At 26.2% G+C, this 26,167-nt stretch overlaps 1 protein-coding gene across 1 annotated transcript in view; it reads right to left on the bottom strand.

Moving 5' to 3' along the window:
* Positions 1–2,250: 2,250 nt before the first annotated feature.
* LOC117174103 (mucin-4-like) overlaps positions 2,251–26,167 on the bottom strand; it is a 42,214-nt gene continuing 18,297 nt past the window's right edge. Inside the window, exons 5-7 of the mRNA XM_033362852.1 lie at positions 10,819–16,652; positions 5,755–5,874; positions 2,251–2,480 (exon numbers count right to left, since the gene is read on the bottom strand). Of these exons, the coding sequence (XP_033218743.1) occupies positions 2,403–2,480; positions 5,755–5,874; positions 10,819–16,652 (6,032 nt within the window). The 3' untranslated portion in view covers positions 2,251–2,402. The remainder of the gene's footprint in view (positions 2,481–5,754; positions 5,875–10,818; positions 16,653–26,167) is intronic.

Genomic DNA, 26,167 nt, shown 5'->3' with positions numbered 1-26,167 from the left:
TTGTTTGAAGATTCACCATTTTTTTAAACAATTCGAAAATTTATCTCTTTCTGTTTCGGTTGAAAATGGACTTTTTATTGAAAATAAACTTTTTTGTTGAAAGTTCAACTGTTTTTTTAGAAATGTTTTATTTTTTACAAGAAAATTCAATAATTTAGTAGGAAAAAAATAAAATAAAATATAAAAAATCCATTTTATGGTTTAAAATGCTGCGGTTTAGTTATAAAATTATTCTTTTTAATTGAAGATTAAAATATTGTGTTAAAAATGTGTCCTTTATTGTTATATCCAACTGTTTTTTATTTTTAATTGAAATATTTTTTGTTGAAATATCGAATAGTATATACACATTTCTTTTTGAAAATTCATCTTTTTATGTTAAAAATTCAACTGCTTGGTTCGTTCAAAAATGAATTCTTTGATTAAAAATTAAATTCTTGTGTTGAAGATTTTTTTTTGTTGAAATTTTAACAATTGTATTTAATTTTTTTTTCTTCACTCACAAATTTTTTTCGATTAAAAATTCAACTACATATTTTGTTGAACATTCATCTTTTTGCTTTAAAAATGAATTTCTTTCTGTAAAAATGTCATCTTTTTCGGTAAAAAATGAAACTATCTGGCTAAAAATTCATTTTTTCACTTGAAAATTAACTTTTTTTTACTGAAAATTAACTTTTTTCTTGAAAATTCACTATTATGTGGAACATTTTTATTTTCGGCTAGAAAATTCAACAATTTGTTAGAAAATTCAACTGTTTGTAGAAAATTGACGTATTCTGTTGAAAATTCTTCTTTTCTTTTTAATAAACATTTTTTTTGTTTAAAATTGCAACTATTTGGTTGAAAATTAATCCGTTTTAAAAGTTAATTTTTCTAAGTTGAAGATTCATAATTTACGATGAAAAATCGTTGTTTTTTTTTGTTTAAAAATTAATTTTTTAAACCGAAAATTTAACTATTTTGTAGAAAATTCAAGAATTTGGTAGAAAATTTGACTATTCGGTTGCAAATTGATTTATATTTAAAAAATTAATTTTTTTATTTTGAAAATACCACTACTTGGTTGAAAGTTGAACTACTTTATTAAAAATTTAATTTTTTGGTTGAAAGCTCATTCTCTTCAATTAAGTCTACTATAAAATTTTTTGTAAATAATTCAATAATTCAAAATTGAATTATTTTGTTGAAAATTCAATAATTTTTTCTTAAAAGTTCATAATTCTTGTTAAAAAATTCAACTGTGTTGTCGGAAAATCATCTCTTTGGCTTGACAATTCAACAGTTTGATTAAACTTCCATTTCTTTCTTGCCTAAAATATTTTTAAAATTAAAAATTCGACTATTAATTTTAAATTATTTTTTTTTGGTTTAATAATATATATATTTCTGTAGAAATGTAATATTCTTGGTTAAAAATGCAACTTTCTGGTTAAAAATTGATCTGTTTCGGTAGAAAAATAACTATTTGTTTAAAAATTCACATTTTTAGGTAAAAATTAAAACTGTGTTGTGAAAAAATTCATATTTTCGGTCTGAAAAATAAATAATTTGAAAGAAAATTTAACTATTTGGTTAAAAATTAATGTATTCTGTTGAAAATAAATTTTATGGTTAAAAATGCAATTGTTTGGATGAATATTAATGTATTTAAAATTCAACTTCTTAGTTAAAATTTTAACTACTTTCTTAAAATATTATTCTTTCTGAATAAAATTTTGTTATTTTAGTTAAAACTATCGTTTTTTGGGGGGAAAAATATTTTTTTTACTGAAAATTGATCTATTTTCTTAAAAATTCAAATGAACGTTTGTGAAATAATTTTTTTGATGAAAATTTATAATGTCGAATTGAAAGTTCGAATGTTTGATAAAGAAATAGTATTTTTGACTTAAAAATTTCACAATTTGGTAGACAATTTAACTATTTTGTATAAAATTCGTTTTTTGTATTAGAAATTAATTCTCCTCAATAAAAATGACATTACATCATTTTTAGTTAAAAATTCAACTATTCAGTTCAAAATTTTTAGAAACAAAAAAATATAGACTAAAAATTGATCAAATAAAATTTGAAAGTGTATGTAATGATTGAAAATTCGTATAGGTTGGTAGAAAATTCATCCTATTTGGTTAAAAGTTTATTTATTTGATTAAAAAAATCGTCTTTCTGATATAAATTCAACTATTTGGTTAAAAATGTATCATCGATTATTGATTAGGTGTTTATGTAAAAAAGAAATATAATTTCTGCAGTCATATAACATTATTTTTAATAACAGTATTAAATTAATTATTTCATTATGTACATTTATACAAGCATTGAGCACCATTGTGTTTTCAGCGTGTGTAAGATTCATAGTTTTTTTTGGTTCTACAATTTCGAAACTTTTGAGTTGTTCGTCAAGGATTTTTGTAATGAACGACACCTGATAACGGAGGCCGTGGAACATCACTGGTGAACTGCATTGCCTCAGAAACCTGGAAAAAAAATATTTAAAAAATACAATTTGTAATTATTTCAAAGTATTTATTATAAAAAATAATAGAAAACATATGCAACCTTTTTTATAATTGATGAAAATTGATATCTTAACTTCAGCATTTATATATAATATTCAGGGTGGCCGCTGGACCGGGAGATAACCGGGAATTTATTTCTTGACCGGGAATTTTACGAATTTTAGGAAGAAAAATTTGCCCAATTTTTATTTCAACAGTTTTGTAAATAAATAAAGTATAAAAAAAACTGAACAATAATTGATTTGACAAAACGATTCTAAAACCGTTCAAAATTTGAGAATTTCCTGATTGTAACTGTTTGAATTCGAAAGTCTTAATTCAAATTGAGATTAATATAATATAATTTATTCCGAATTTTATTTTTAAATAACAATTTTAATGATTCGTCAATAAAATATTTTTAATTCAAAGTTTTAGGTCTTTATATATTTTTTTATATTAAATTGAGTAAATTAATTAATACATTATTTTTATTAGTTTCCTTAACCATTACAAATTTCACTGTTTATTATTTTTAAACAAATTTTAAGTGATTTCAAGAGATATTTTGTAGTTTTTTAAATCTTTTTAAATTTTCTGTTACAATAATTTTTCAACATCAAAAATAATTTTCAATTAACCTAGGAATCTTAAGAAAATGTTTTAATCTTTTTAAGCCTTTGATAATTCTTAAAAAGTTTCTAAATTTGTTGGCTGAAATCTGCGAAAATCTGCATCTTGTTTTAAATTCGGTTTTTAAGGATTTTTTTTTTTAATTTGCAGGATTTTCTAAAAGTTGAAGGAAAAATTCAATTCATTAGAAAATATATTTAAACATTTCGAAAAAATTCCAACAATGATTTGAAATTTTTAAGATAAAAAATGTTGTTTTTTCATTTTTTAATTTGTCTAGCTTAAAATTACATTAAAAAATATAATTTGGAAAATTCTTGAAAGTTCATTGCTTTATCCTTTAAATTTGAGTATTGAAAATGTTACCGCGGATTTATAATTTTGGAATTTAATCTGAATCTTTGAACTCTATAATTTATAAAAGTTCTAAATTTCGCAGTTTATCTGTATTTCATTAAAAAATTTTCAATTGAAAAGTGTTAGTACCTTCCATTTTATACGTCTAAATTTAATATTTTGTTTATTGCTTTAAATGGAAAAATGTTTAGAATAGAGTTCGATTTTTCAAATTTCATTGACCGGCCACCCTGAATATTTTTTTTGCAATAAATAGACAATCAAACCATTGCATTTTTGTTTTAAAAATAACAATTTTAGACGAAAACACTAAAATTACGTAACAAAAAATTGTTTGATTATTATTACATTATTTTCGAAAAAAATGTCTGGATTGAAATGTTTATTTATTCAATTCTCATGTAAAATTATGTTAAATATTATACTTTTAACATTTTACTTTAATACAAAATTCGTTTTTTTCTTCATTTTTCAACAGTTCAAAATGAAATCTTCAATTCTCATCATTTTTCAAGAGTATAATTTTCAACAATTAAATTTTAAACTGCTGTGAAGTCAAGAAAATAAGTTGAATTTACAACAGTTAAAAATTAAATGTACAATTTTCGCATTTGTTTAATTGTTTATAGTTGAAATTTATTCGACTCAAAACACTAAAATAATCCAAATCTCTTAAAAGATTATAAATCTTGTTCAAAATATAATGATGTTTATTTATTAGATTTTCATGTAAAATTATGCAAATATTACATTTGTAACATTTTTTTTTAAACACGAAATTCGATTTTTTCTTAAGTTTGCAACAGTTCAAAGTGAAATTTTCAATTCTCATAATTTTCAAACAGTTTACTTTACAACAGTTAAAAATTAAAGGTACAATTTTTGTATATTTTAAATTGTTTAAAACCAAAGTTTTTCCGACGAAAAACGCTAAAAATAATCCGAATCTTTAAAATATTATAAATATAGTTTTTTAAATATATTTTATTATTTTAAATAAGTCATTGAATTTAATTCTAATAAACTAAAGTTGTTAAAAATTGTAAATCTTCTTCGAAATCCAGTTTTTTGTTTTTAAATATTTTTTGAAAAAATTAAAAATACGGTTTTCCGAAGAAAAACGCAAGTGTTACCGAAAATAGTAAAAAAATTATGAACTATCCAAATCTAATGATTTTTGTTTAAGAATGTAAATTTCCGGTAAAAAACATTAATAGAAGCGTAAAATGTAAATAGTTAAAAAGTTTTTCTCTTTATAATCTAATAATTTATAATTAAAAATTCCCATTTCCGATGTAAGGCAATAAAATAACCTAAATTTTGTTGAAAATTGGGAATCTTAATGATGATTTTTGTTAACATTTTTTTAACAGAAATCATATTTGTTAATAAGTTTTATCTTAAATTAATTTTTGGATAAATTTAAGATTAAAAGTCTTGATAGACAGTTTGAAATTTAATTATTTTAGGTGTAAATATAAAAAAATTTCGATTAGAGCAATCTTTCTCGTATTGTTTTTTTTTTAATTGTAATTTGTAATTTAATATCTTAAAATTGTCGGATTCGTAGTTGAAGATTTAAAAAAATGAATCGTTTTAAATTAAGAAATTGGAAATTTTCAAGAATTATTGAAGGAAGGGTAAAAAATTTAACAATTTGAAATTTTCAATTTTTCTCTTTCATAAGTTTTAGTTTTGTAATTAAAATTTAAATGGCGGAATTTCGGAAAGTATCATTAAAAATCTAAAGATTATTAATTTTTAAACGATCTAAATTTCCTTCAAATAATTGAAATTTTTAAAAACTGAATATAAAAATGTTTTAATATCACAATTTTGGGTGGCTATTTTTTCAGTTTTAAATGAAATTCAGATTCGGTTAAGTTTCAACGCTACGGAGTAGAAATGTTTCTATTTATAATATTTTTTATTTAAAATCACTATTTATTTTTAACTTTTTTTTAGAATAAGGATTCAGAAGCTTTGACTTTGCAAGATTCAATTAAGTTTACAGTTTCAAATGGTCAAATTTTAATTACTTTGAATTCAAATTGATTTAAATTCAAAGGTTTTCAATGTTCAATTATTTACATTTTTGAACGCTTTTAATTATAATTAATATCTAAAATTTTAATTCCTTTGAATTTAAAATGATCCGATTTTCAAAAATAGAATCTAAAAATGTTCCATTTTTAACTTTTTGGAATTGTCTTATTTTCGTTGTTCAATTTTCTAAAATAGAAATTGATAAATAAATAATTACCTGTGTCATATGAACCAGAGAATTTGTGTAACTAGATCGCTGGGGGTAACTTGTAGGCGCGTGGCTGGAAGACTGCACCAATCCTGGTGGAATATCGTTTGCAGAAGACTTATAACAATTCTGTAAACAAAAATATACATACTGGCGTCAATAAAAAAAAACTGAATTTATCTGATCTTCGTTGACTCGAAAAATATACAAGACTAACAAATTTTGACTTTAATTTATATTAAAATATTTAATTATATATTTAAAGAATAAAAATTTAAAACTTCGAATAACCCTGTATATTTTGATTTATTTGTTTTTATGGTTATACGAATATACTTTTTCTAAGATTCTTGAGAAAATACAAAAGATTTCAGAAAAATTCAGATGTGTCAAATCAAAATTTCAATAAAAAATGTAATCTTCAACCAAACAGTTTAATTTTCAAATAAAAAAGGTGAGATCTTAATGAAAAATTTAATGTAGTTGATATTTCAATCCAAAAAGACTTTTATTTTGAATCATGAACAGTTGAATTCATCCAAAAAATATTAATTTTTAACGAGTAGTATTTTCAACAACAAAAAAATGTAATATTTTCCAAAAGAGACGTATTTTCTATAACATAATTTAATTTCTTAATCCGAGGATATGAATTTCCAAATATAAATGAATTTTAAACCAAGAAGCTTAATTTTTTGCCTACAAAGACGAATATTCAACAAAGTGGTTACATTTTCAACAACAACAAAATGATTTGCAACAAAGTAGTTTAACTTTGAACCAATTACTTGAATCTTCAATCAAAAAAGAGGAATCCTCCACGAAAACATAATAGTTGGTACTAAAACTGAAAAAGATTGAAATGTAAAAAACCGAATTCATCAAAAGAGACATTTAGAAAAAACGAATTCACCAAGAGAGACGAATTTAAAAGAAAAGACTGACCTAGTAATCCAAGTTTTAATTGGTTACTTGAATCAGTTGAATTTTCAACAAAAAAAAAGAATTCTCTACGAAAAAATAATAGCTGATATTAAAACTGAAAAAGATTTTATTAAAAAAAAAATGAAGTCACGATAATCATTTTTATTTTAATAACTTCTATTTATACACGACTTCACATGGGTACTATATTCGACGAAAGGCCGGGTTGTGTACTCGAATTTTGAAAACCCGACTAAACTCGGGGTTTTCTGCAGTTTTCCTCTCATTTGACCAAATGTTAGGCAAATGTAAGTACTTCGAGCAAACTCCTTTATAGCTGCATTGTAACTAAACCTTAGTAAAAAAAACTGCCCATATTCGTTAAAAAATAGCCAAATTCTAAACTTTTCATAAAACTTCTTTTAATAATTAATAATGAATAATTTTGGTAAATTTAACAAATAGCGTAGAAATGAGTCATCTCAAAGACTATCTTAGTTAACTTCGTAAACAAATTTGAATAATACCCCAACTCTCAATATGTTTATGAAAATTGTTTAAATGATTAATAATTATTATAAATTTACAAAGTAACGTGGAAAATGATCAGCGAAAGACATTTTTAGTTCATTCCGTAAGCAAATTATGTCTCTTTTTTGAAAAATAGTCTAGCTATAAATATGTTGGTAAACATTTTTTAAATAATTAATAATTGTAGATTTTCAAAGCATCAGAGAAAAAAATCATCGAAAAGATATCCTTAGTTAATTATTGTAAAAAATGAAGCCTACTCGTAGAAAGAAAATCAAATTCTTATTTTTTCAATTGAAATTCTTTCAAAAATTAACAGTTCTTGTTAATTTACAAAGCAACATAGAAAAGAGTCATCAGGTAGAAATTCTTCGGTGAATTAAAAAAAATTGATTCGTAGGATAAAGGCCAAAATTTTAATTGTTCCATTAAAATTGTTTAAATAATGAATAGTTCTTGTAAATTTACAAAGCAACGTAGAAAGGAGTCATCGAATAGACATTCTTAGTTGAATCCGTAAAACCAAAAAGACGAATTTTCTCTAAAAAAATTGAACTTTCAAATGAGAAATATGCCTTTTCAGCAACAAATTAATTTTTTACGAAACTGATGCATTTTTACTCGATAAGAATGAAATCTTAATACAAGAAAATTATTTTCTTAACAAAAAACGAGAATTTTCAACTAAAACATATCAATCTTAAAAAAATTGATTAGTTACATTTTGAGTTAAAAAATTAATTACAAACCAAAAAATGCTTTTCTACTAATCTGTTAAATTTGCAACCAGAGACATAAGCGCTTAATCAAAAATATAAATTTTTAATAATGTAGTTAAATTTGACACGAGTAGTGGGATTTTCATTTAAAAAAGATTAATTTTTAACAAAGCAGTTAAACTTTCAGCCAAAGAGATCAATTTTCAACTAAAAATATAAATTTTTAAAAAAAATTATTCTTTTAACAAAGTGATTCAAAAAAAAATCATTCAAATGAAATAGTTGAATATCCAACCAAAGAAGAAGAATTTTTAACGAAAAAGTTGCATTTTCAGTTAAAAACAAATTCTACTAAAACATGAATTTTTTAAATGAAAAAATAAATTTTCAAGAAAATAGATGAGTTTTCTTTAAAAAAATAAAAAACAATTTCAGTTGACTTTTCATGATCAAAATATGAATTTTTAAACATCAAATAAGTTTCTATGAAAACAAAATTGAATGTTCAAGTCAAAAAGACGAATTTAAAAAAAAAGAATGATCCGAGAAAGACGTCATTTTAAACAAAAAGACGAATTTCCTCTACAAAAATTGAACTTTAAAACGAAAATATGCCTTTTCAATAAAAAATTAATTTCACACGAAACTGATGAATTTTTACCCGACAAAAATGAAATTTTAAAACAAGAAAATGATTTTTTTACTAAAAAAAGGAGAATTTTAAACTGAAAATGATTAATCTTAAAAACTTTTAAACTAAAAATATAAATCTAGAAAAAAAACAATGATTTCTTAACAAAGTGATTAAACAAAATTCTTTCAAATGAAATAGTTTACTACCCATTTCAGTTGACTTTTCATGATCAAAATATGAATTTTGAAACAAGGAATAATTTTATACGAATAAAAAAAATTTTTTTCAAACAAAAAGGATGACTTTTTTAATAAAAAGACCATTTTTTTAAGTTAAACTTTTATCCAAAAAAGATTTAAATTCTCTTTTTAACGCGAAAATATTAAATTTAAAGAAAAAGTAATTTTTTTACGAAATAGTTACATTTTCAACAAAACATCAGAATTTTCAAGCAAAAAGTATGACTTCAACAAAATTGTTGAATTTTCAATCAAACAGTTGCTTTTTTATCCAAGAAAGGCATAATTTCTGCTAAAGCAGGTGTATTATAAAATAAAAAAAACCAACTTTAAAAAAATAGTTGAATTGTCAACCGAATAATTGCATTTTTATTCAAGAAAAATGAAAATTCTACTAAAACAGGTGTATTTTTAAATCAGACAAAATTTCAACAACAATAATTAAATTTTCATATAAAAATATTTCAATTGACTTTTCGAAATAAAAATTTGCAATTTTAAACAAAAAGTACATTTTCTAGGAGATACTTGAATTCTCAACCAAACAGTTCTTTTCTTATCCAGAAAAAAACGTAATTTATGCTAAATCAGGTGAATTTTAAAATAAAAAAACAAACTTAAAAAAATAGTTGAATTTTAAACCGAACAATTGCATTTTTATTCAAGAAAAATGAAAATTCTACTAAAACAGGTGCATGTTTAATTCAAAAAGACAGATTTTCAACAAAAAAAAGTTGAATTTATCTCCAAACAGATTTCAATTGAATTTTCAATATAAAAATACGAATTTTAAACAAAAACTGTACAATTTTAGGAAATACTTGAGTTTTCCACAAAAAAATTGCATTTTTTATCCAAGAAAGATGCAATATTTCTATTAAAGAAGGATTAATTTTTAAATAGAAAAAAAAATTCAGAACATTGTTCATCCAAAAAAGATTGCAGTTGATTTATTAGCAATAAAATATGAAATTTGACCACAAATTTAATGTTCTACGAAAGGAGTTGAATTTTTAACTCAAAAAGATGAATTTTTAACAAAAGAGATGAATTTGAAATCAAAAAGGATTTTTCTATTGATTTTGATTGTATTGATTTTGTATGATCTTTATATGATTTGAACGAAAAAAGATTTTAAAAAATATAGATAAAACGAAATTTCAAATTTTTGGTTTTCGTTTCATGGCCGCCATTTTGTTTTAAAAAATCGTAGATAAAAAAACTCAACAAATTTGAAAAGTTCAGACATTTTGTGTATATTTGCGACACAACAAATTCCTTCCCCTCTATTTTTTGTTTGAAAAAAATGCTTGAAAAAAAGCATTTAAAAAAAATTTTTAATTATTAATTGAAAATCAATATTTTACGTTTTTAAACCATTGCATCGTTTAGACCATACCCGAAAATAGTAGGAAAGAGTATTTCACAATAAATGCATATCTGGTAAAAATCACTTTAAAGTGCATCGTGGGTGTTACAGACCCCAGCGTATTTAAACATGCATTGGTTAACCCCTTTTGAATATTTTGTCACAATAAAATTACCCGATATAGTTTAAGGTATATTTTATAAGGTAGAGTTATTTTTCATAGCCATTTACTTATTTTAATTTTGTTAACAAAATTATTGAAAAAAAGTGAAAAAATGTGTTTTTTACTTAAAAATTTATAACTCACGCAATTTTAATTATTTTAACCTGAAAATTTATGACTATACTTTTGAAATAGTGTACTTTCATAAAAAAATTGCAACATGGGTGCTTTCAAAAAAGATATTTATTTGCACCCCACAATTTTTTTACCTCCACTTTCAGCAGTAGTTGCTAGCAGACTGACGCTTGACGCAGTACACTAAACGACTTTACTTACAGTTAGTGTTTCCAATTAAAGCTAGATGGCGACACTTGATCAATGTTTTCGAATTAAGTATGGTTTATAAGAGTTTGACAATTTCTTGGGGTATCCGACACCCACAGTGCACTTTAACGATTAAAACTTAAACGTTTTTGATTGAAAGAAAAACTGACCTTATCATTCATCTCAGGAAAGATTGTGCTGAGATTGAAGTTGATAAGACTCGTTCCCGAAGGATGATGGCCCATGGCCATCGGATTGCTGGAAGGGATCCCAGTCGAAGGAATTCCTTGACTTCCGGAGACAATCGGCGGTGGAAGCGACGATGATGGTGCCGGAGACGGCGGAGGTGCTGGAGGCAACGGTGGAGGCGGTGGAGCTAATGCATTCATCGCCTTCGGATAAACATTGGCTTGCGGATGATTCTGATAGAGAGGATTAGCATGAGGTGGAAGAAAATGGGTTGTATGATGATACTCATCCAACGGCGAAGTTATACCCGAAAGAGGAAACTCAAAATTCTGTACAGTCCCATCAGTCTTGCGCTTCCCTTTTTTCTGCACTGACGGGTACAATCGTTTATCACAATTCTGATGCTTGCTAACGGCAATATGCTGATGATTCTTCGAATTAGAACTCATGTTTGCGAGAGCTGGTGTCGTTATATTCGAGCTCGTAGGTGGCAGTAGGAAATTATTGGCTTCCAGATAGTCCGAGTTCTCATGGAGAGACATCATATAATTTGTTGGCGTATTAGAAATACTGGTGATGAAATTAGTCGTCGGATAGATGTTGGCATTTGAAGAGTAACCGTAGGAGTGATTAAAATTCTGGTTTACTTGTCCATATCCACTCGTGTCATCAACACTCGGAAAGTAGTTGATCGGCATCATTGGATCAGTGGAAGATAGGCTACCAGGGAATTTGTTTTGCCCATAGTTTGCATATTTTGCAGAATTCTTGTCGTGATTGCTAGTATCGACACTGTTATTAGTGCTAATTAAAGCCTCGGCTGTATAATTACTCTTGCAGTTTCTACTTCGCCAGTGATTGTCGTTTTGCTGGTACTTGGGTTGCTGTTGGTAATTCTGATCAGCGAAGCTGGTGGGTTTGTGTTCCTCGTGTCGTTGGAGTTGTTCATTAGGAGGCTGCTTTCTTATATCTATTTGTCGTTTAGCACTATTCCTGGGACTGGTATTACTCTTTCTTTGATGCTTTCTCGGTTGCTGTTGCTGATTGTGTAGAGGGTGTTGACTCTTTTCAGCTTTTTCGTGTTCGACAAGTTGGCTGACTGACAAAAAGGACATGCCTTGAGCAGCATGCTGAACATTTTGTGTGTTTAGCATAGTTTGGAACTCTCTGCCAGGTTCTTTCTCCTTCGAAGGGTCTTTGGTCTGTTCATTATTCGAACCTCTGATGGGCATCTGACCAAAGAGGAAGTTCTGCTTGTCCGGAAGGTTGGTTCCCAACGCTAGATCGCCCACCAGCGTCGGGAGAGTTGAGGGAACGACTTGATGATCGATAGACTTCAGAGCCTGATTCTGTTCAACATTCTGAGCTATATTTTTGGTTGGAGACCAGGAGAATGGTTGTTCTTCGGGATAGAAGGTCGGTTCCATAGCTCTTTTCGGATCACTCGGCAGAACTGGTAAATTGGGAAAACCATGAGGAGTGACATCATAGTTATTATAAAATTGATTCGACGTGCTCTGATTGTAGGTGGGAGTTTGCGAAAAGAGATTGTTTTGACAAAAGTCTAATTCTTTTCCAATGGGTGGTAGAATAATGTCCGTGATATTCGAGTTGTGTTTAATCTCTGGTGTCATCATCCAATTTACAGGGGCGCGCACAGGGTGCTGTTGCTGAAGCTGCTGATGTTGAGGCTTTGCTTTAATAGAACTCTGTTGTTGCTGCTGTCCCTGTTTATTACCAGAATTGTAGCTCGTGTTATCATGGAGAATATTCGCCTGGCTAGAAGGTTGATATTTTTGTTGATGTTGCGGCTTCTCCACGTACTTAAAATTCGAATTGTAAATCTCAGCGTTGTATCTTGTTTGCTGAGATTCTGGATCAAAGTGGGTCTGAATTCCATAGTCGGGCATCATGTAATTTGTTTTGTCTTGCTTGGGTGGAGGTATTGTTTGAGAAAGAGCTTTCGATCCATGTTGTTGTTGTCGTGTATCAATACCTCCGTAATTATTCTGAATGTAGTCAAGATCTGCAGAGTATTTGATTTTATTCTTATCACTTTCATACTTGTACTCGCTATTTGGCACCGGATTCTGATTTTGTGACTGACTTTGTGGCTGAATTTGTGATTGAGTCTGCGATCGACTCTGTTTTTGAGATACAGGAATCGATCTAACATTTCGAGATTTCGAGGCATCTAGATAGGATCGTTTCTGCATCTCTAGCGACTGTTTTGCTCTTGATTTATCAAAACCAGAAGACTGTAGTTCTGGATAGGGAGGGGCAGGTATAGTGTTTGCGAAACCTTCCTTGTGGATAGGCAGATAATTAAAGTTCTCGCAAATCGTTTTTTGGCTAGTTTCCGACTGGTTTCCTTGTTCAAATTGATTATTACCACCACTGGCGGGTGAGAAAGTTGTCCAGGAGAGAATACTGAAATTGGAAGTATTGTGTGCAACTGTTGTAGTCGACTGAGTTCTAGAAAGAGCACTCTCTTCGTAATTCGAGGTCGCAATGAATGATTGTTGCTGCTGAGGATACGAGTTTGGAATGGAAGTAACTTTATCATTCAGAATGTTAGCTTCACTCGTAACCATTTTCTTACCACTCTTTTCATACGGAATAATGTAAGGAGATGGCTCTTCCTTTCTCTGATAAATATTATTTCTTATATCAGGCTCAGTATTGTTTGGATTTGTTTTCTTCGTATCAAGCAATGTATTCTTGCTCTTATCACTACATTCGTATGAAACATTCTGCTCTAGCTGATTCGTTTCCACCTTTTTGGTTGAATACATTTCGTTTGACGATTTTTGGCTTGGCGTTTCAGATTGAATTGTGGACATTACCTTGCCAAGAGCACAAATTCTATGATTTTCGGAAGAGTTAGAGAAAGGTTCTGCACTTGAGTGATAAATTGAACGAGTGTCAAATGAAATTGATGTTGGATTGTAAATCGCAGATTTGCAATTATGATTCTCTCGATTATTAGTGTTTTGGGAACCCGCGAGGGTTGGCAGGATCTTCCCGGCTTGATTTGCAGTAATTGGATGAGTGATTTTCGAGGGGCAACTTTGTGCCAACATTGTATTGAAAGTGTCTGAATCTCTTGTGTTGTAGGATTCAAGATTTATCTGTATCGCTTCTGTAATTTTCTGAACATGTTGTGAACTCTGAGAAATTTGATTCAGCGAGTTCAGACTTTGAGTTTCCATTTTATCCTTTTGTTCCAGAGAACTTGTTAAAGTTTGCAGCTTCTCTACAGGAGGAATTCTTTCTGTGACTTCGGAAGCACTTGAGAAAATTGCAACTTTATTACTTGTCATAAATGATTCTTCTGGTTCGCTTGGATTGAATGCACTTGCGTTTGAAGTTGTCACATCCGATTGAAATTCGTAATGAGGATTTCGAATAGAACTGTCTTTGGTAGATTCTGTTTGGCTCACTTGAGACACTAAATACCGAGGAGTAGAATCGTATTTTGTAGAATTTAAACCTTTGGCTGAAGTGGATAAAGTTGTGCAACTACTAGTTGTCAAAATATCGCTTTTCGGGGTTGCCGAATAATTTAAATTGGACTGGGGTTTAACTTGATTGGCATAGTCATTTTTTTCACTCGCGGAAACATCGCTTATTAGTGACGATTCGTTTATATTCACCATTGGATTAGAATTATTGATGATATCCGCAGAGCTAACAGTTGCAGATGATATATTTGTAATAGTATTTTCAGGAAAGGAATTAGCAACATCTGTAAGTGTCCTCGTTGCTAAATGATCGATAATACTAGGTATTTTGAAAGGTTCTTTAAGAGTTTCAGTATCAATCGTTTTTGGAAGCGGTTTCATTGTTTCAACTGAAGACTTTTCTTCTGTTTTTTTCACTTTAACACTTTCTGAAATGTTTTCTAGTGAAGACTTAATTTTAAAACTATTTGGCTCCATTGCACCGATTTGTAACAACATTGGAGGAGTCTGACTTTGATATTTAAAATCTTCTTTCATTTCCTCTTCCAATACTTCCGTTTTTCCACTCAGGGAAGACACTAAGGGGAATGCCATCAAGAAAGCGGCCGTTGGTGATATTGATTCCGGATTGTGGGAGCTGGAAGGAACTTGAAGAGAAGCGAAAATGTCATTCGATAAATCAGCATGAAGTGTTTCTGATTTGCTACTTATTGGGATGAATCCGTTGCTTGAATTGTAGGAGAGAGTTTTTAATTCCTCTTCTTTAGACGTTTCAGGAGATTCTCTTAATGTTTCATTTTGTTTCGGTAAAGGCAATGATTCGGAAGTAGGTGGATCAGGATTTACAGATTCATTTGATACCAATTCCATAGTCGTTGTTATGTTCGTGTCAAGGTTCAACAAAATTTTATTGTCTGTTGCTGCTCCTTCGTCGGAGATTCCAGACTCAACTGTATTTTGCAAAAGATTTCCAAATCCTGCATCAAGATCACATACTTCATTCGACCTTTCCGTTATTATTGCTTCTTCTATTGTTTGATCATCAACTGCTTTCATTGATGACTCAGAGAGCGATGAAGTAGTTTCCTTTACTGCAAGAACTTCCGCAGTAATATTGATAGCCTCTTCCAAAATGGAAGCATGATTACTAGGTTCTACTGACTCTTCCAGATTCTGAGACTGATTTCCTGTTTTACTTTTATTTTCTATTTCTGATGTTTCCTTTATAAGTTCACCACTCGATTTTAAACTATCTGCGCTCTTTACATTAGCAATAGTCATAGAAATCATATCTGATTCAATATTTTTATTACCTGATCTATTTTCTGCGGAAGCAGGAACTTCGTTTTGTTTTTTCTCTGAATCTCGTTCTATATCTTCCACCATCTGTTTAATATTTCCTATTGTTTTACAGGACGAGGGAATTTCGACTATACTCGTTATTTTAACCTGCACAGATTTTTCATTCTCTGCATTTTCTTTCTTTCGCTTTTTGTCTTCGGGTTCTTTAGTCTTATCAGATGAAGCTGAGCGTTTTAACGAAACCTTATCGGCACTTGCATCCTCATTTTTCTCCTTTTCAAAACTTTTTTGTTGCCTCGTTTTCGACGATTTTCCCTTTGATCGTTCTTCTCGTTCCATCTCTTTAGTTTCAACAATTTTCTCTACTTTTTCCTTACGAATCGCAGGAATAGGAACTTTATAGGTCATCGTAGTTTTAGTTATTGCCTTTGTGAATGCAGATTTCGGCAGAATTGCTTTATGGCCTCCTATTCGAGAAGTATCAGCGATACTTTTCAAGCTCGCTATATCATCTCGCGTGACACCTTTCGGCAGAGTTTGTACATTCGCAAGTTTAGATAGACTCGATAGTCTGGAAATTTTCGGCACACTCGGAATAATATTTCGAACAGCAGTGACAACGGCTCGATTTTGCAGGGAAATAACAGAGTTTGGAACTTGATTCGTCTGCAGAGGATGGACGACGATCATTTGATTTTGTTGAGCATTGTTCAAAATGATCGAATTGGCATGTTGATGCTGATTCATTAGCATTTGATTTTGCTGGGTATTACTCAAAATTATGGGACTTGTGGCGGAATGCTGATTAACTATCATCTGGCTCTGTTGACCATTGTTGAAGATAAAGGGATTTGTGGACTGGTGCTGATTAACTACTATATTTGAAGCTATTTGTGGCATGGGTGTCACAACGGGCATTAATTTCGTTCCCGAAAAAACGAGAGCCCTTGCAGGAAGATTTGAAATTGTTTCATTAGTTGACAATTTCTTATTATCAACATTTTCCTTCTTTCCTCTTTTGGGATTTCTACGTTTAGTAGCTTTTTTTGCTGGAAATGAGAAATTTAAGGTCGTAAATTGAAGTGTTTTTTCCAGGGTAGCTACTGGACCGGGAAACTGGGAAAAAAGCGGGCTTTTTCTAATCTTGGAAATGAGAGTAAATTTTTTTTTGATCGGGAATTTTACCAACTCCATCGAATAACTTTATATATCATAAATTTCATAGCAGATGATATTTTGACCTGATTGGGATCTGAAATCTTGAGGGCACCACTAGCGGCAAAAGCAATATGGCCGGCGACAGTAGGTAGATGTCTCATAAGACTCATGTAAAAACATTGAAAATTAGTCTTAAACCTTAAAAATGAAAGTAACAATAACTCAATTTTGTGATTTCACAAAATCCACACCGGCATGTAAAAACTTAGCAGAAGGAGAAACAATTTTACATGCAGGACACTTTCTATTTTGCGAAAAAGAGGTGGAAAATGCAACTTCAGTTTCTATTATTGCATTTTGTTTGCAAACTTCGAATTTAAAAACTCTTCTTGTTTAAATAATAGATTCTTCAATTTTTTTCTCCTCATAAACATTTAAAATGCAATATTAACTATCGACATTTCAATGCAAAATTTAATTTATATCAGCTTGAAATGGCAAATCAGCAGTCACTTTTTTCAGATTTGAGGTTATGTTGATATACTTGTACCTAAAATAATATTTTTATTTAAAACCTGTTTTGATTATTTTCACTCGGATTGTTGAAAAATTATTGATGAATAAAAACGATAAATACTTGATGATAATTATAACTTTTTCTTTAATCTTTTTTATTAGTGCAACAAGCTTGAAAATCCGTTTCAATTTCATGCATTTTTTACTTTATTCTGTTTTATTTTTAGTCATACTATCAGTAAATGCTGTCAATGTACTATAAGATTTTTCATAATTTTTTTAAATAGGAGTTTATTTATATTTCAGAAAAACCGAACATTTTCATGCTTTCGAGCAGTATAAGAGCAACCAAACACTTTGATCTTCGATTTTCGTGGCGAAAATTCCATTGATAAAGATTGATTTATTTTCTTTGTAACTTTTTATTTACCACTTTTTATTTTTTTCCCGGTTTCACTGTAAAAAAAATACTGTAACAACCTTTAGAAAAATTATTTTCGTATATTCGCCTATACCGTCAAAATTTACCTACGCTCAAGGCTTTCCGATTCTGTCACCAGGTGGCGCATTCGAGGTCTTCAGATTCCAAATAACATTTTTGATTTACGAATTTTCTGCACGATCAGCTTTGTATATTAAAATTTCTAAATAAATAATTTTAATTGTATATTATTGTTTCATAATAAGAAATAATTCTGTTCTTAAACTTTCGCTACCAGATTATAATTGGTAAACTTACTTAATTTTTAAACGGATAAGAAACATTAAATTATGGACAAGAACTTATTTTGAAGAATTCGAAAAAAAAATAAAAGCTTTTTAATAATTATGAAAGATTTAAGAAGATTTCATTTTTTTCAAGATTTCTGGGAAAATTTTAAATGGTTGCGGTTTTATTTTAAAAGAATAATTTTAAGTTTTTATTATTTCAAAATGCGTGGAGAAATATTTTCTAATTTTTTAAGATTAAAAATGTTTTTAGGTAAAATGATTTTTTTTCAGGGTGTCAAGGAAATGAAAAAATGTTCATATAAGACTCATGGCAAAATTTTAATATCTTTTTTTCGTAAAGAATTCTAAAAGAAAATTGAAAAAGATTACAAAACACATCTTAAATTATTTCCTAAAATTGTTAAAAGGAGCTCAGAAGATTTTAAAGCAAAATTGTACAATTTTGCCATATTACATAATTTTAGAAAAAATTTTAGTAAATTTAAAAGACATCCAAAAGTTTTGAAACGATTAAAAAATAATAAAAAATTCTTAAAGATTTTTTAAGAATTTTGTAAGGTTTCAGTTTCAACGAAAATGAAAAAAATGTGTTTAGGTTCCTAGTAAAAATTAAAATAATTTTTTATTTCGAAAAATGAATGTTAAGAGACCATTTAAAAATATTTCAAAACATTTTAAAAGATTTGAAAAATTGTCAAAGAAGAATCTGAAAGATTTTAAGGCAATTTTTTTTATTTTGCAGATTTTTTATTTTTTAAAATAAACTTTAAGAGAAAATCAAAAATGGATCTTAAACATATCAAACGATTTTCAAAATTTTCAAATAAGAGTGTAGAGTATTTTAAAGTAAATTGTTTTTATTTGGTAAAATAAATAAAAAATAGAGTAAATTTAAGAAATATTTATTAGAATTAAAGAGATTCTGTAAAAGATTTTAAAAATATTTTCCTCATCCTCGGAAAATTGAAAATTTTATAAGGAAATTTTTATATTTATAATAATTTGTTAAAATTTAAAGAAAAATTCAAGTCAGAAATATTTTTAGGATTATAAGACTTTTTAAATAGATTTCAAATTTGTTAAACCTTGGAAATATTTCCGAACATTTATTAAATATTTATTGATTTCTTCCAAACTTCTAAAATCCCTACACATCTTTAAAAAAGACTCGTATTTTCTCTTAATATTTTGACAATCCTAAAAAATAAAAAAAAAGTTGTTTAAAATCTTCTGAATTATTTTTTGATACATCTAAAATATTTAAAAATCTGTTTTTTTTTCAATTTTCTCAAGATTCTTATAAAAATTATATTTATATAAATTTTAAAACAAACTGATAACACTTATTTTTTTGTTCTCAATTCTCAGAATTTAATTTAAACTTAAATTTCGGTATTCAAAAATTTGTGACAAAAAAATAGTTATTTGGAAATTGTATGTTTTATGATTATTAATATTATTTCGTATTCTTTATGGTATTAAAAAAGTTTTAAATTTGTGAATTTTATTTAGTACATACATTACATAACTTTAATATTTGTATGACTAAAAAAAATATTGAAAGAGCAACATAATACAAGATTAAAAATAAAGCTCAACATTTTTCCATTTGAAGTAATAAAAAAGAAACTCTTGAATTTTAAACTTTTAAAATTTAAGTTTAAAAGTTTAAAATTCAAAAGTTTTGTATTCAATTGCTCAATAACTTACACATATAAAATGGTAAGTACTAACACTTTTCAATTAAACAATTTAAAATGAAATGTAGGTAAATTTCCAAATATAGAATTTTTAAAAATTATTTTAAGGAATTTTAAGCTAGAAACACTAAACATTGAAAAATAAATTTTTGTAAACTGTAAACTATTTGAATTAGAAGATAAATTATTTTAATTTTAAATAGTTTCAATATCCTCGGAAAGCTTCAAAATTTTATTTAAAAATCTTTAGAAATCTAGAGGTTGTTTCAAAATTTTCAAATTACAAATTTTTTTTTTATTTTGTCAGAACTTCTAAATATCCTTTAAAATGAGTTGAATTTTTCCTACAATTTTCAAAAAATCCTGCAAAATTCCTTAAAATTTTGATGCATAACTAACAATTGAACACTTATTATTTTTAGAAAATTTTTTGTATATTTATGTAGATTTCAAAAGAAAAATTTAGAAGCTTTTCAAGAAGTGTGAAAAACTTCAAAAGTATAAAAACCTTTTTTCAAGATTCCCAGGAAAATTGAAAATGTTTCATTTAAAAACATTATTTTAAGAGAATATTTAAAAATATTTTAAAAGACATTTATCGAATTTTACCTACAATTTTTAGAAAATCCTGCAAATTAAAAAAAAAAATCTTAAAATCTTTCAGATTCTTTTTTGACAATTTAGTGAATCTTTTAAAACCTTTTTAAATATTCTTTTAAAATAATTTTTCAACATGAAAAGCCATTTTCAATTTTCCTGGGAATCTTAAGATAATGTTTTTCATTCTTTTGAAGTATTTTACAATTCTTTAAAAGCTTCTAAATTATTTGTTTTAAATCTGCAAAAAGATGTATTTTTAAAGAATAAGATTAATTTTTTATAAAAAACACAATTTTTCAACAAAATATATCATTTTTAACGGAATAGTTCAATTTTAAATCAAAGGAGACAAATTTTCAACCAAATAGTTGAATTATTAAATAGAAAAAAATGGATTTTCAACAGAAAATCATTTTTCAAATAAACTTGAATAATTAAATTTTCTGTCAAAAAATGAATGTTCAACCAAAAAAATTAATTTTTAGCTAAAATTATTAAATATTTAACTGGACTAGTATTTTCAGTTTAAGAAAAAAAATTATTTTGAAAATAAGAAGAAACAAATTGTCAATAAAACAGCTCATTTTTTTAACCAAAAAAATTAATTATAAACAAAAAGTTTATTTTTCAACATAGTAAATTTATTTTTAACCTGAAAGATGAATTTTTAACTAAAATGACGAATCTTTAACTGGAATAGTTGAATTTTATACCTACCAAAAAGATAAATTTTCCACAAATTACATAAATTAAAACAAACATAGTTTAATTTTTAAATATAAAATATCAATTTTCAACCAATTAGTTGAAATTTCACCCAGAAAAAGATAAAAGTGAAACAAAAAATAGAATAGTTGAATTTTCCATAAAAATGTAATCCTTAACCAAAAAAAAAATTGTATTTTCAGAAAAATGGTAAAATTTTCTATTGGAATAGTTTAATTTGTAGTTAACAAATTGATTTTCAAGAAAGTAGTTACATTTTTTAAAAAAGATGAATTTTCAATTCAAATTACGAATCTTCCAACAACAAAATTAATTTTTAACAAAGGCCTTTAGCTTTGAAACACAAGTAGTTGAATTTAAAAAAAATAAAAACTAAAACGAAAAATTAAAAAATATATATTATAATTTAAAAATATTTCCTCTTCGAAATACTACGTTTACTTTAAAAAATACTTGAAGTACACCCTTTTTCTAAAAATTTGAAAGAAGGAACTTTTAAATTGTGACAAATTTAGACTTGGATCGGATTTTTTAAATTCCTTTCTTCTAAATCCCAGTTTTAATTCTTTTAAAAAAATTCTCTGTTCCAAGTGAAATTATATTTCTTTACCGAAACTTTGTCCTAAAATGAAACATGTAATTATTTTCACTTATATACCCTGCAACTGTAGATAAAGTGGAAATCACTTTTCTAAATTGACAAAAATTAAAAGAATTTCAATCCCGAAAAATATTAAATTTCAACAAAAAATAGAACAGTTGAACTTTCCGTTAAAAATCTAATTCTTAACAAACAGAAAATCGCATTTTCATAAAAAATAGTTAAATTTTCTAGGGGAATAGTTAATTTTTTAGTTCAATAATTTATTTTCAAGAAAGTAGTTGCATTTTTTAAAAAAAGATTAATTTTAAATAAAAATGAAGCATCTTTCAACAAAATTAATTTTTAACAAAGAAGCTTTTCAAAGCTTTTAAAGTTAATCTTTTCAAAGCAAGTAGTTGAATTTTCAAGAAAAAAAGGTAAATTTCCAACAAAAGTTAAAAAAAAAATTATAATTCAGAAATATTTCCTCTTCGAAATACTACTTCTACTCTAAAAACTACTTGAAGGACACCATTTTTCTAAAATTTGGAAGAAGGAACTTTTAAATTGTGAAAAATTTAGACTTGGATCGGATTTTTTGAATTTCTTTCTTCTAAATAACAGTTTTAATTCTATCGAAATTGACAAAAATTATTAAAATAATCAAAACTTGAAATTTGCTACAAACCCAAAGTAAATTCTTAGTTTTTAAATTAATTTCCCGCTTTTTTCCCGGTTCGCAAACATTTTTCACGGTGAATGAAATTTAAAAAATTTAACTATAAAGCTCAAAAATTGTCCACTTGAGGTAATAAAAATTGATCTGCAAATGAAAGCACTCAAAGTGGAACTGTTAAATTTTGAACTTTTAAAATTTAAAGGTAAGTTTTTGATTAAAAAGTTTTGTATTCAAATGCTCAATAATTTACGCGTATAAAATTAAAGGTACTAACTTTTTTCAATATAAAAAAATGTAAATCCAGGTTATCATTTTCAATGCTCTAAATTAAAAAATCATTCAATGAACTTTAAAATTTTCAAAATTATATAATTTTAAGGAATTTTAAGCTAGAAACATTATATATTGAAAAATTGAAAAAATAATTAACTGAACACTTCTAGAATTAGAAATTGAATTATTTTCTTTTCAAATAGTTTTAACATCCTTGGAAAGCTTTAAAATTTTATTTCAAAACCTTGAGAAATCTAGAAGTTGTTTTAAATTTGTTTTAAATTTAAAATTATTTTGGAAATTTTTTCAGAAATTCTAAATATCTATCAAAATTAATTGAATTTTTTGTAAAATTTTAAGAAAATTCTGCAAATTTTAGAAAATTTCTTTACAATTTGGATGTATAAATAACAATTGAAAATTTATTATTTGTAGGCGAAATTTGAGTAATTTTAAAAGATATGTAGAAGTTTTGAAAAGATTCAAACTTAATTTAAAACTTGAAATGATAGCCTAATATAAAACAAAATGTAGATTTTCGCAGATTTTAAACAAAAAAATTAGATTCTTGTCAAGAATTGTGAAAGGCTTCAAAAGAATAAAAACATTTTCTTAAGATTTATTGAAAAATTAAAAATAATTTTTCTTTTTGAAACATTATTTTAAAAGAATATTTAAAAAGTTTTTCAAAGATTTAAAAATACAATTTTTAAAAAAGATTCTAGAAGATTTTAAGAAAACTTTCTAAAATTTGCATGATAATTTTTAATCTTTTTAAAATTCCTAAATATCTCTTAAAATTACTGAAATTTTTTTCTAAAAATGTTCATTTGTAAATACTTCATGAAAATAAAAAAATTTCACTTACAAATTAAGCATTTTTCAAATACAACAATTAAAATTGTAACGTTCAAATTTAAAAATTAAAAAGTTAAAATATTATCTATTTCATCGAAAATTCATATATTTTGGTAGAAATTTCATCTGTTTGGTTAAAAATGCAACTGTTTGGATTGAATTTGAATCCTTCTGGTTTGAAAATTCATTTCTTTCTGTAGAAATTTAACTTTTTTGGTTTAAAATGCAATTGTTGGGATAAAAGTTAACTTTCTTGTCGAAAATTCAACTGTTTTGTAGAAAATGCATAATTTCGGCTTACAAATTTAACAATTTGGTGGAAAATTGATGTATTTTCTTGAAACTTTGTTTTTTTTTGTAGAAAATGTACCTTGTGAGTTGAAAATTGATGTTTTTGGTTGAAAATTTCACTCACTGGTTTAGAGTTCAACTACTTTCTTAATAGTTAATTTTTTGGTCGAATTTTCATAATTTTAATTAAAAATTCGTTTTTTTTTGTGGTTAAAAATTAATTCTTTTGCTTCAAATTCAACTATTTTGTTTAAAATGAATTCTTTTCTTGAAAAATCAACAATCGTGAAAAATTCTTGGTTTAAAATTCGTATTTGCGGATCGCAAATTTAATAGTTTCGAAGAAAATTAAACTTTTTAGTTGAAAATTTATGTATTTTGTTAAAAATTCGTTTATTTTGGGTGAAACTTAATTTTTTAAGGCTGCAAATTTATGCTTTTGGTAAAATATTATCTATTTCCTGGAAAATTATTTTAAGAGAATATTTAAAAAGTTTTTAAAAGATTTAAACAAGATTTTCAAAAAAGATTCGAGAAGATTTTAAGAAAAAATTTCTAAAATTTGCACAATAATTTTTTATATTTTTAAAACTCCTAAATATCTCCCAAACTTACTCGAATGTTTTCTACATATGTTCATTTGTAAATTATTCAAAATTTTTAATTTTCACTTATAAATTAAGCATTTTTCAAACACAACAATTAAAATTGTAACGTTCAAAGTTTAAAAACTCTTCGAAATTTTAACTATTCCAGGCTTTTTATGCCAAACAATTCAGTTAAAGATTTTTTACTTTTAAATATTTGGTTTTAATTTACTTGTCTTAAATAAAAATTCAAATATTGCTAAATATTCAATAATTAATCTTTTTTTTTTAATTAAGAATTAAAAATTGCATGGGTTAAAAATGGAATATTTTAGACAGAAACAATATTTTAAATTAAATAAAATCCTTTAATTAAGAATATATTATTATGAAGTTATTTTTAAGTTGAAAATAGTTTATAAACTTTCAGTCACATGTTCACACTTTTTTAATGACTAAGACTTTCAAATTGAATCAGTTTAAGTTTTAACGTTAAAATCTGAAAATTCTTAAATTTTGAACTGATTTAAAACCGTTTTGTCAAATCGTCTTTGTTCACTTTTTATTACTTAAAGTACAGATAAATTAAAAAAAAAATATATTTATTTATCAAATAAAAATGTTTTTTATCCAAAATTCTCAACATTAGAGGCTTCTATTTTTTATTTGCACGACTCTTTAAGAAAGCATTAAAAAATTCTTAAAATTAAAAATGTAAGCTTAAAAATAAAAGTTGAAATGGAAATTTTTTCAGTAAAAAAATTTTGAATTACGCATTGTAAGCTAAATAATAGCATAAATTGAAAAACATAACAATTCCTATCTTTTAAAATTGAAGTTTAAATGTTTTTCAATTCAAAAATGGTGTATTCAAATGTTCAAAAATGTACACTTACCAAACGGAAGGTACTAACACTTTTCAATTAAACAATGTTAAATGAAATGCAAATTAACTGCAAAATTGAGAACTCTGATCAATTATAGAGTTCAAAAATTCATATTAAGTTCCAAAAATACAAATCCACGTTTACAATTTCAATAGTCTAAATTAAAGAATCTCGCAATGAACTTTAAAAATTTTCAATATTATATTATTTTAAGTAATTTTAAAGTTAAAAATTTTTCCAAATTCAAAATAATTTTAGAATGTCTTTCGGAACTTTTAAATATATTTCAAAATAAATTACATTTTTTCTATAACATTTGGAAAATCCTGCAAATATAAAAAAAATTAAATTTGAATTTATAAATAACAATAGAACACTTATTATTTGTAGAAATATTAGAGCAATTTTAAGAGATATTTAGAAGTTTTGAAAAGATTCGAATTAAATTTAGAATTTGAAATAATTTCATATACTTACAGCCGAATTTAAAATAAAATTTACATTTTTGCAGATATCAAACAAAAAATTTAGAATTTTTTTAAGATTTGTGAAAGACTTCAAAACAATAAAAAATGTTCTCAAGATTCTTAGGAAAATTGGAAATGATTTTTCACTTTGAAAAATTATTGTAACAGAAAGTTCAAAATAGATTTTAAGAGACTTCAAAAATGATTAAAGAAGAACATGGAACATTTCAAGGATTTTTTTTAATTTGCAGGATTTTCAAAAATTGTAAGAAAAGTTCGATTAATTTTAAAATATATTTAGAAATTCTAAAAAAAAAATTTAACACACTTCGCTTAAATTACTTGAAATTATTTCAAGTTTTTAATTAATTCTGAATCTTTTCAAAACTACTAAATAGCTTTTCAAATTTGATGTATGTCAGAACGACAAAAATGAGAACCTCAAGAGTCCAGCAATTTGTTCACACGCCTCCACTTGAAATTTTCCGAGAGGCAATTCCAAGTGAA

Source organism: Belonocnema kinseyi, chromosome 6 (genome assembly GCF_010883055.1).
Source record: "Belonocnema kinseyi isolate 2016_QV_RU_SX_M_011 chromosome 6, B_treatae_v1, whole genome shotgun sequence".
Taxonomy (NCBI): Eukaryota; Metazoa; Arthropoda; class Insecta; order Hymenoptera; family Cynipidae; genus Belonocnema; species Belonocnema kinseyi.
This window is presented reverse-complemented; position numbering and strand designations above follow the sequence as displayed.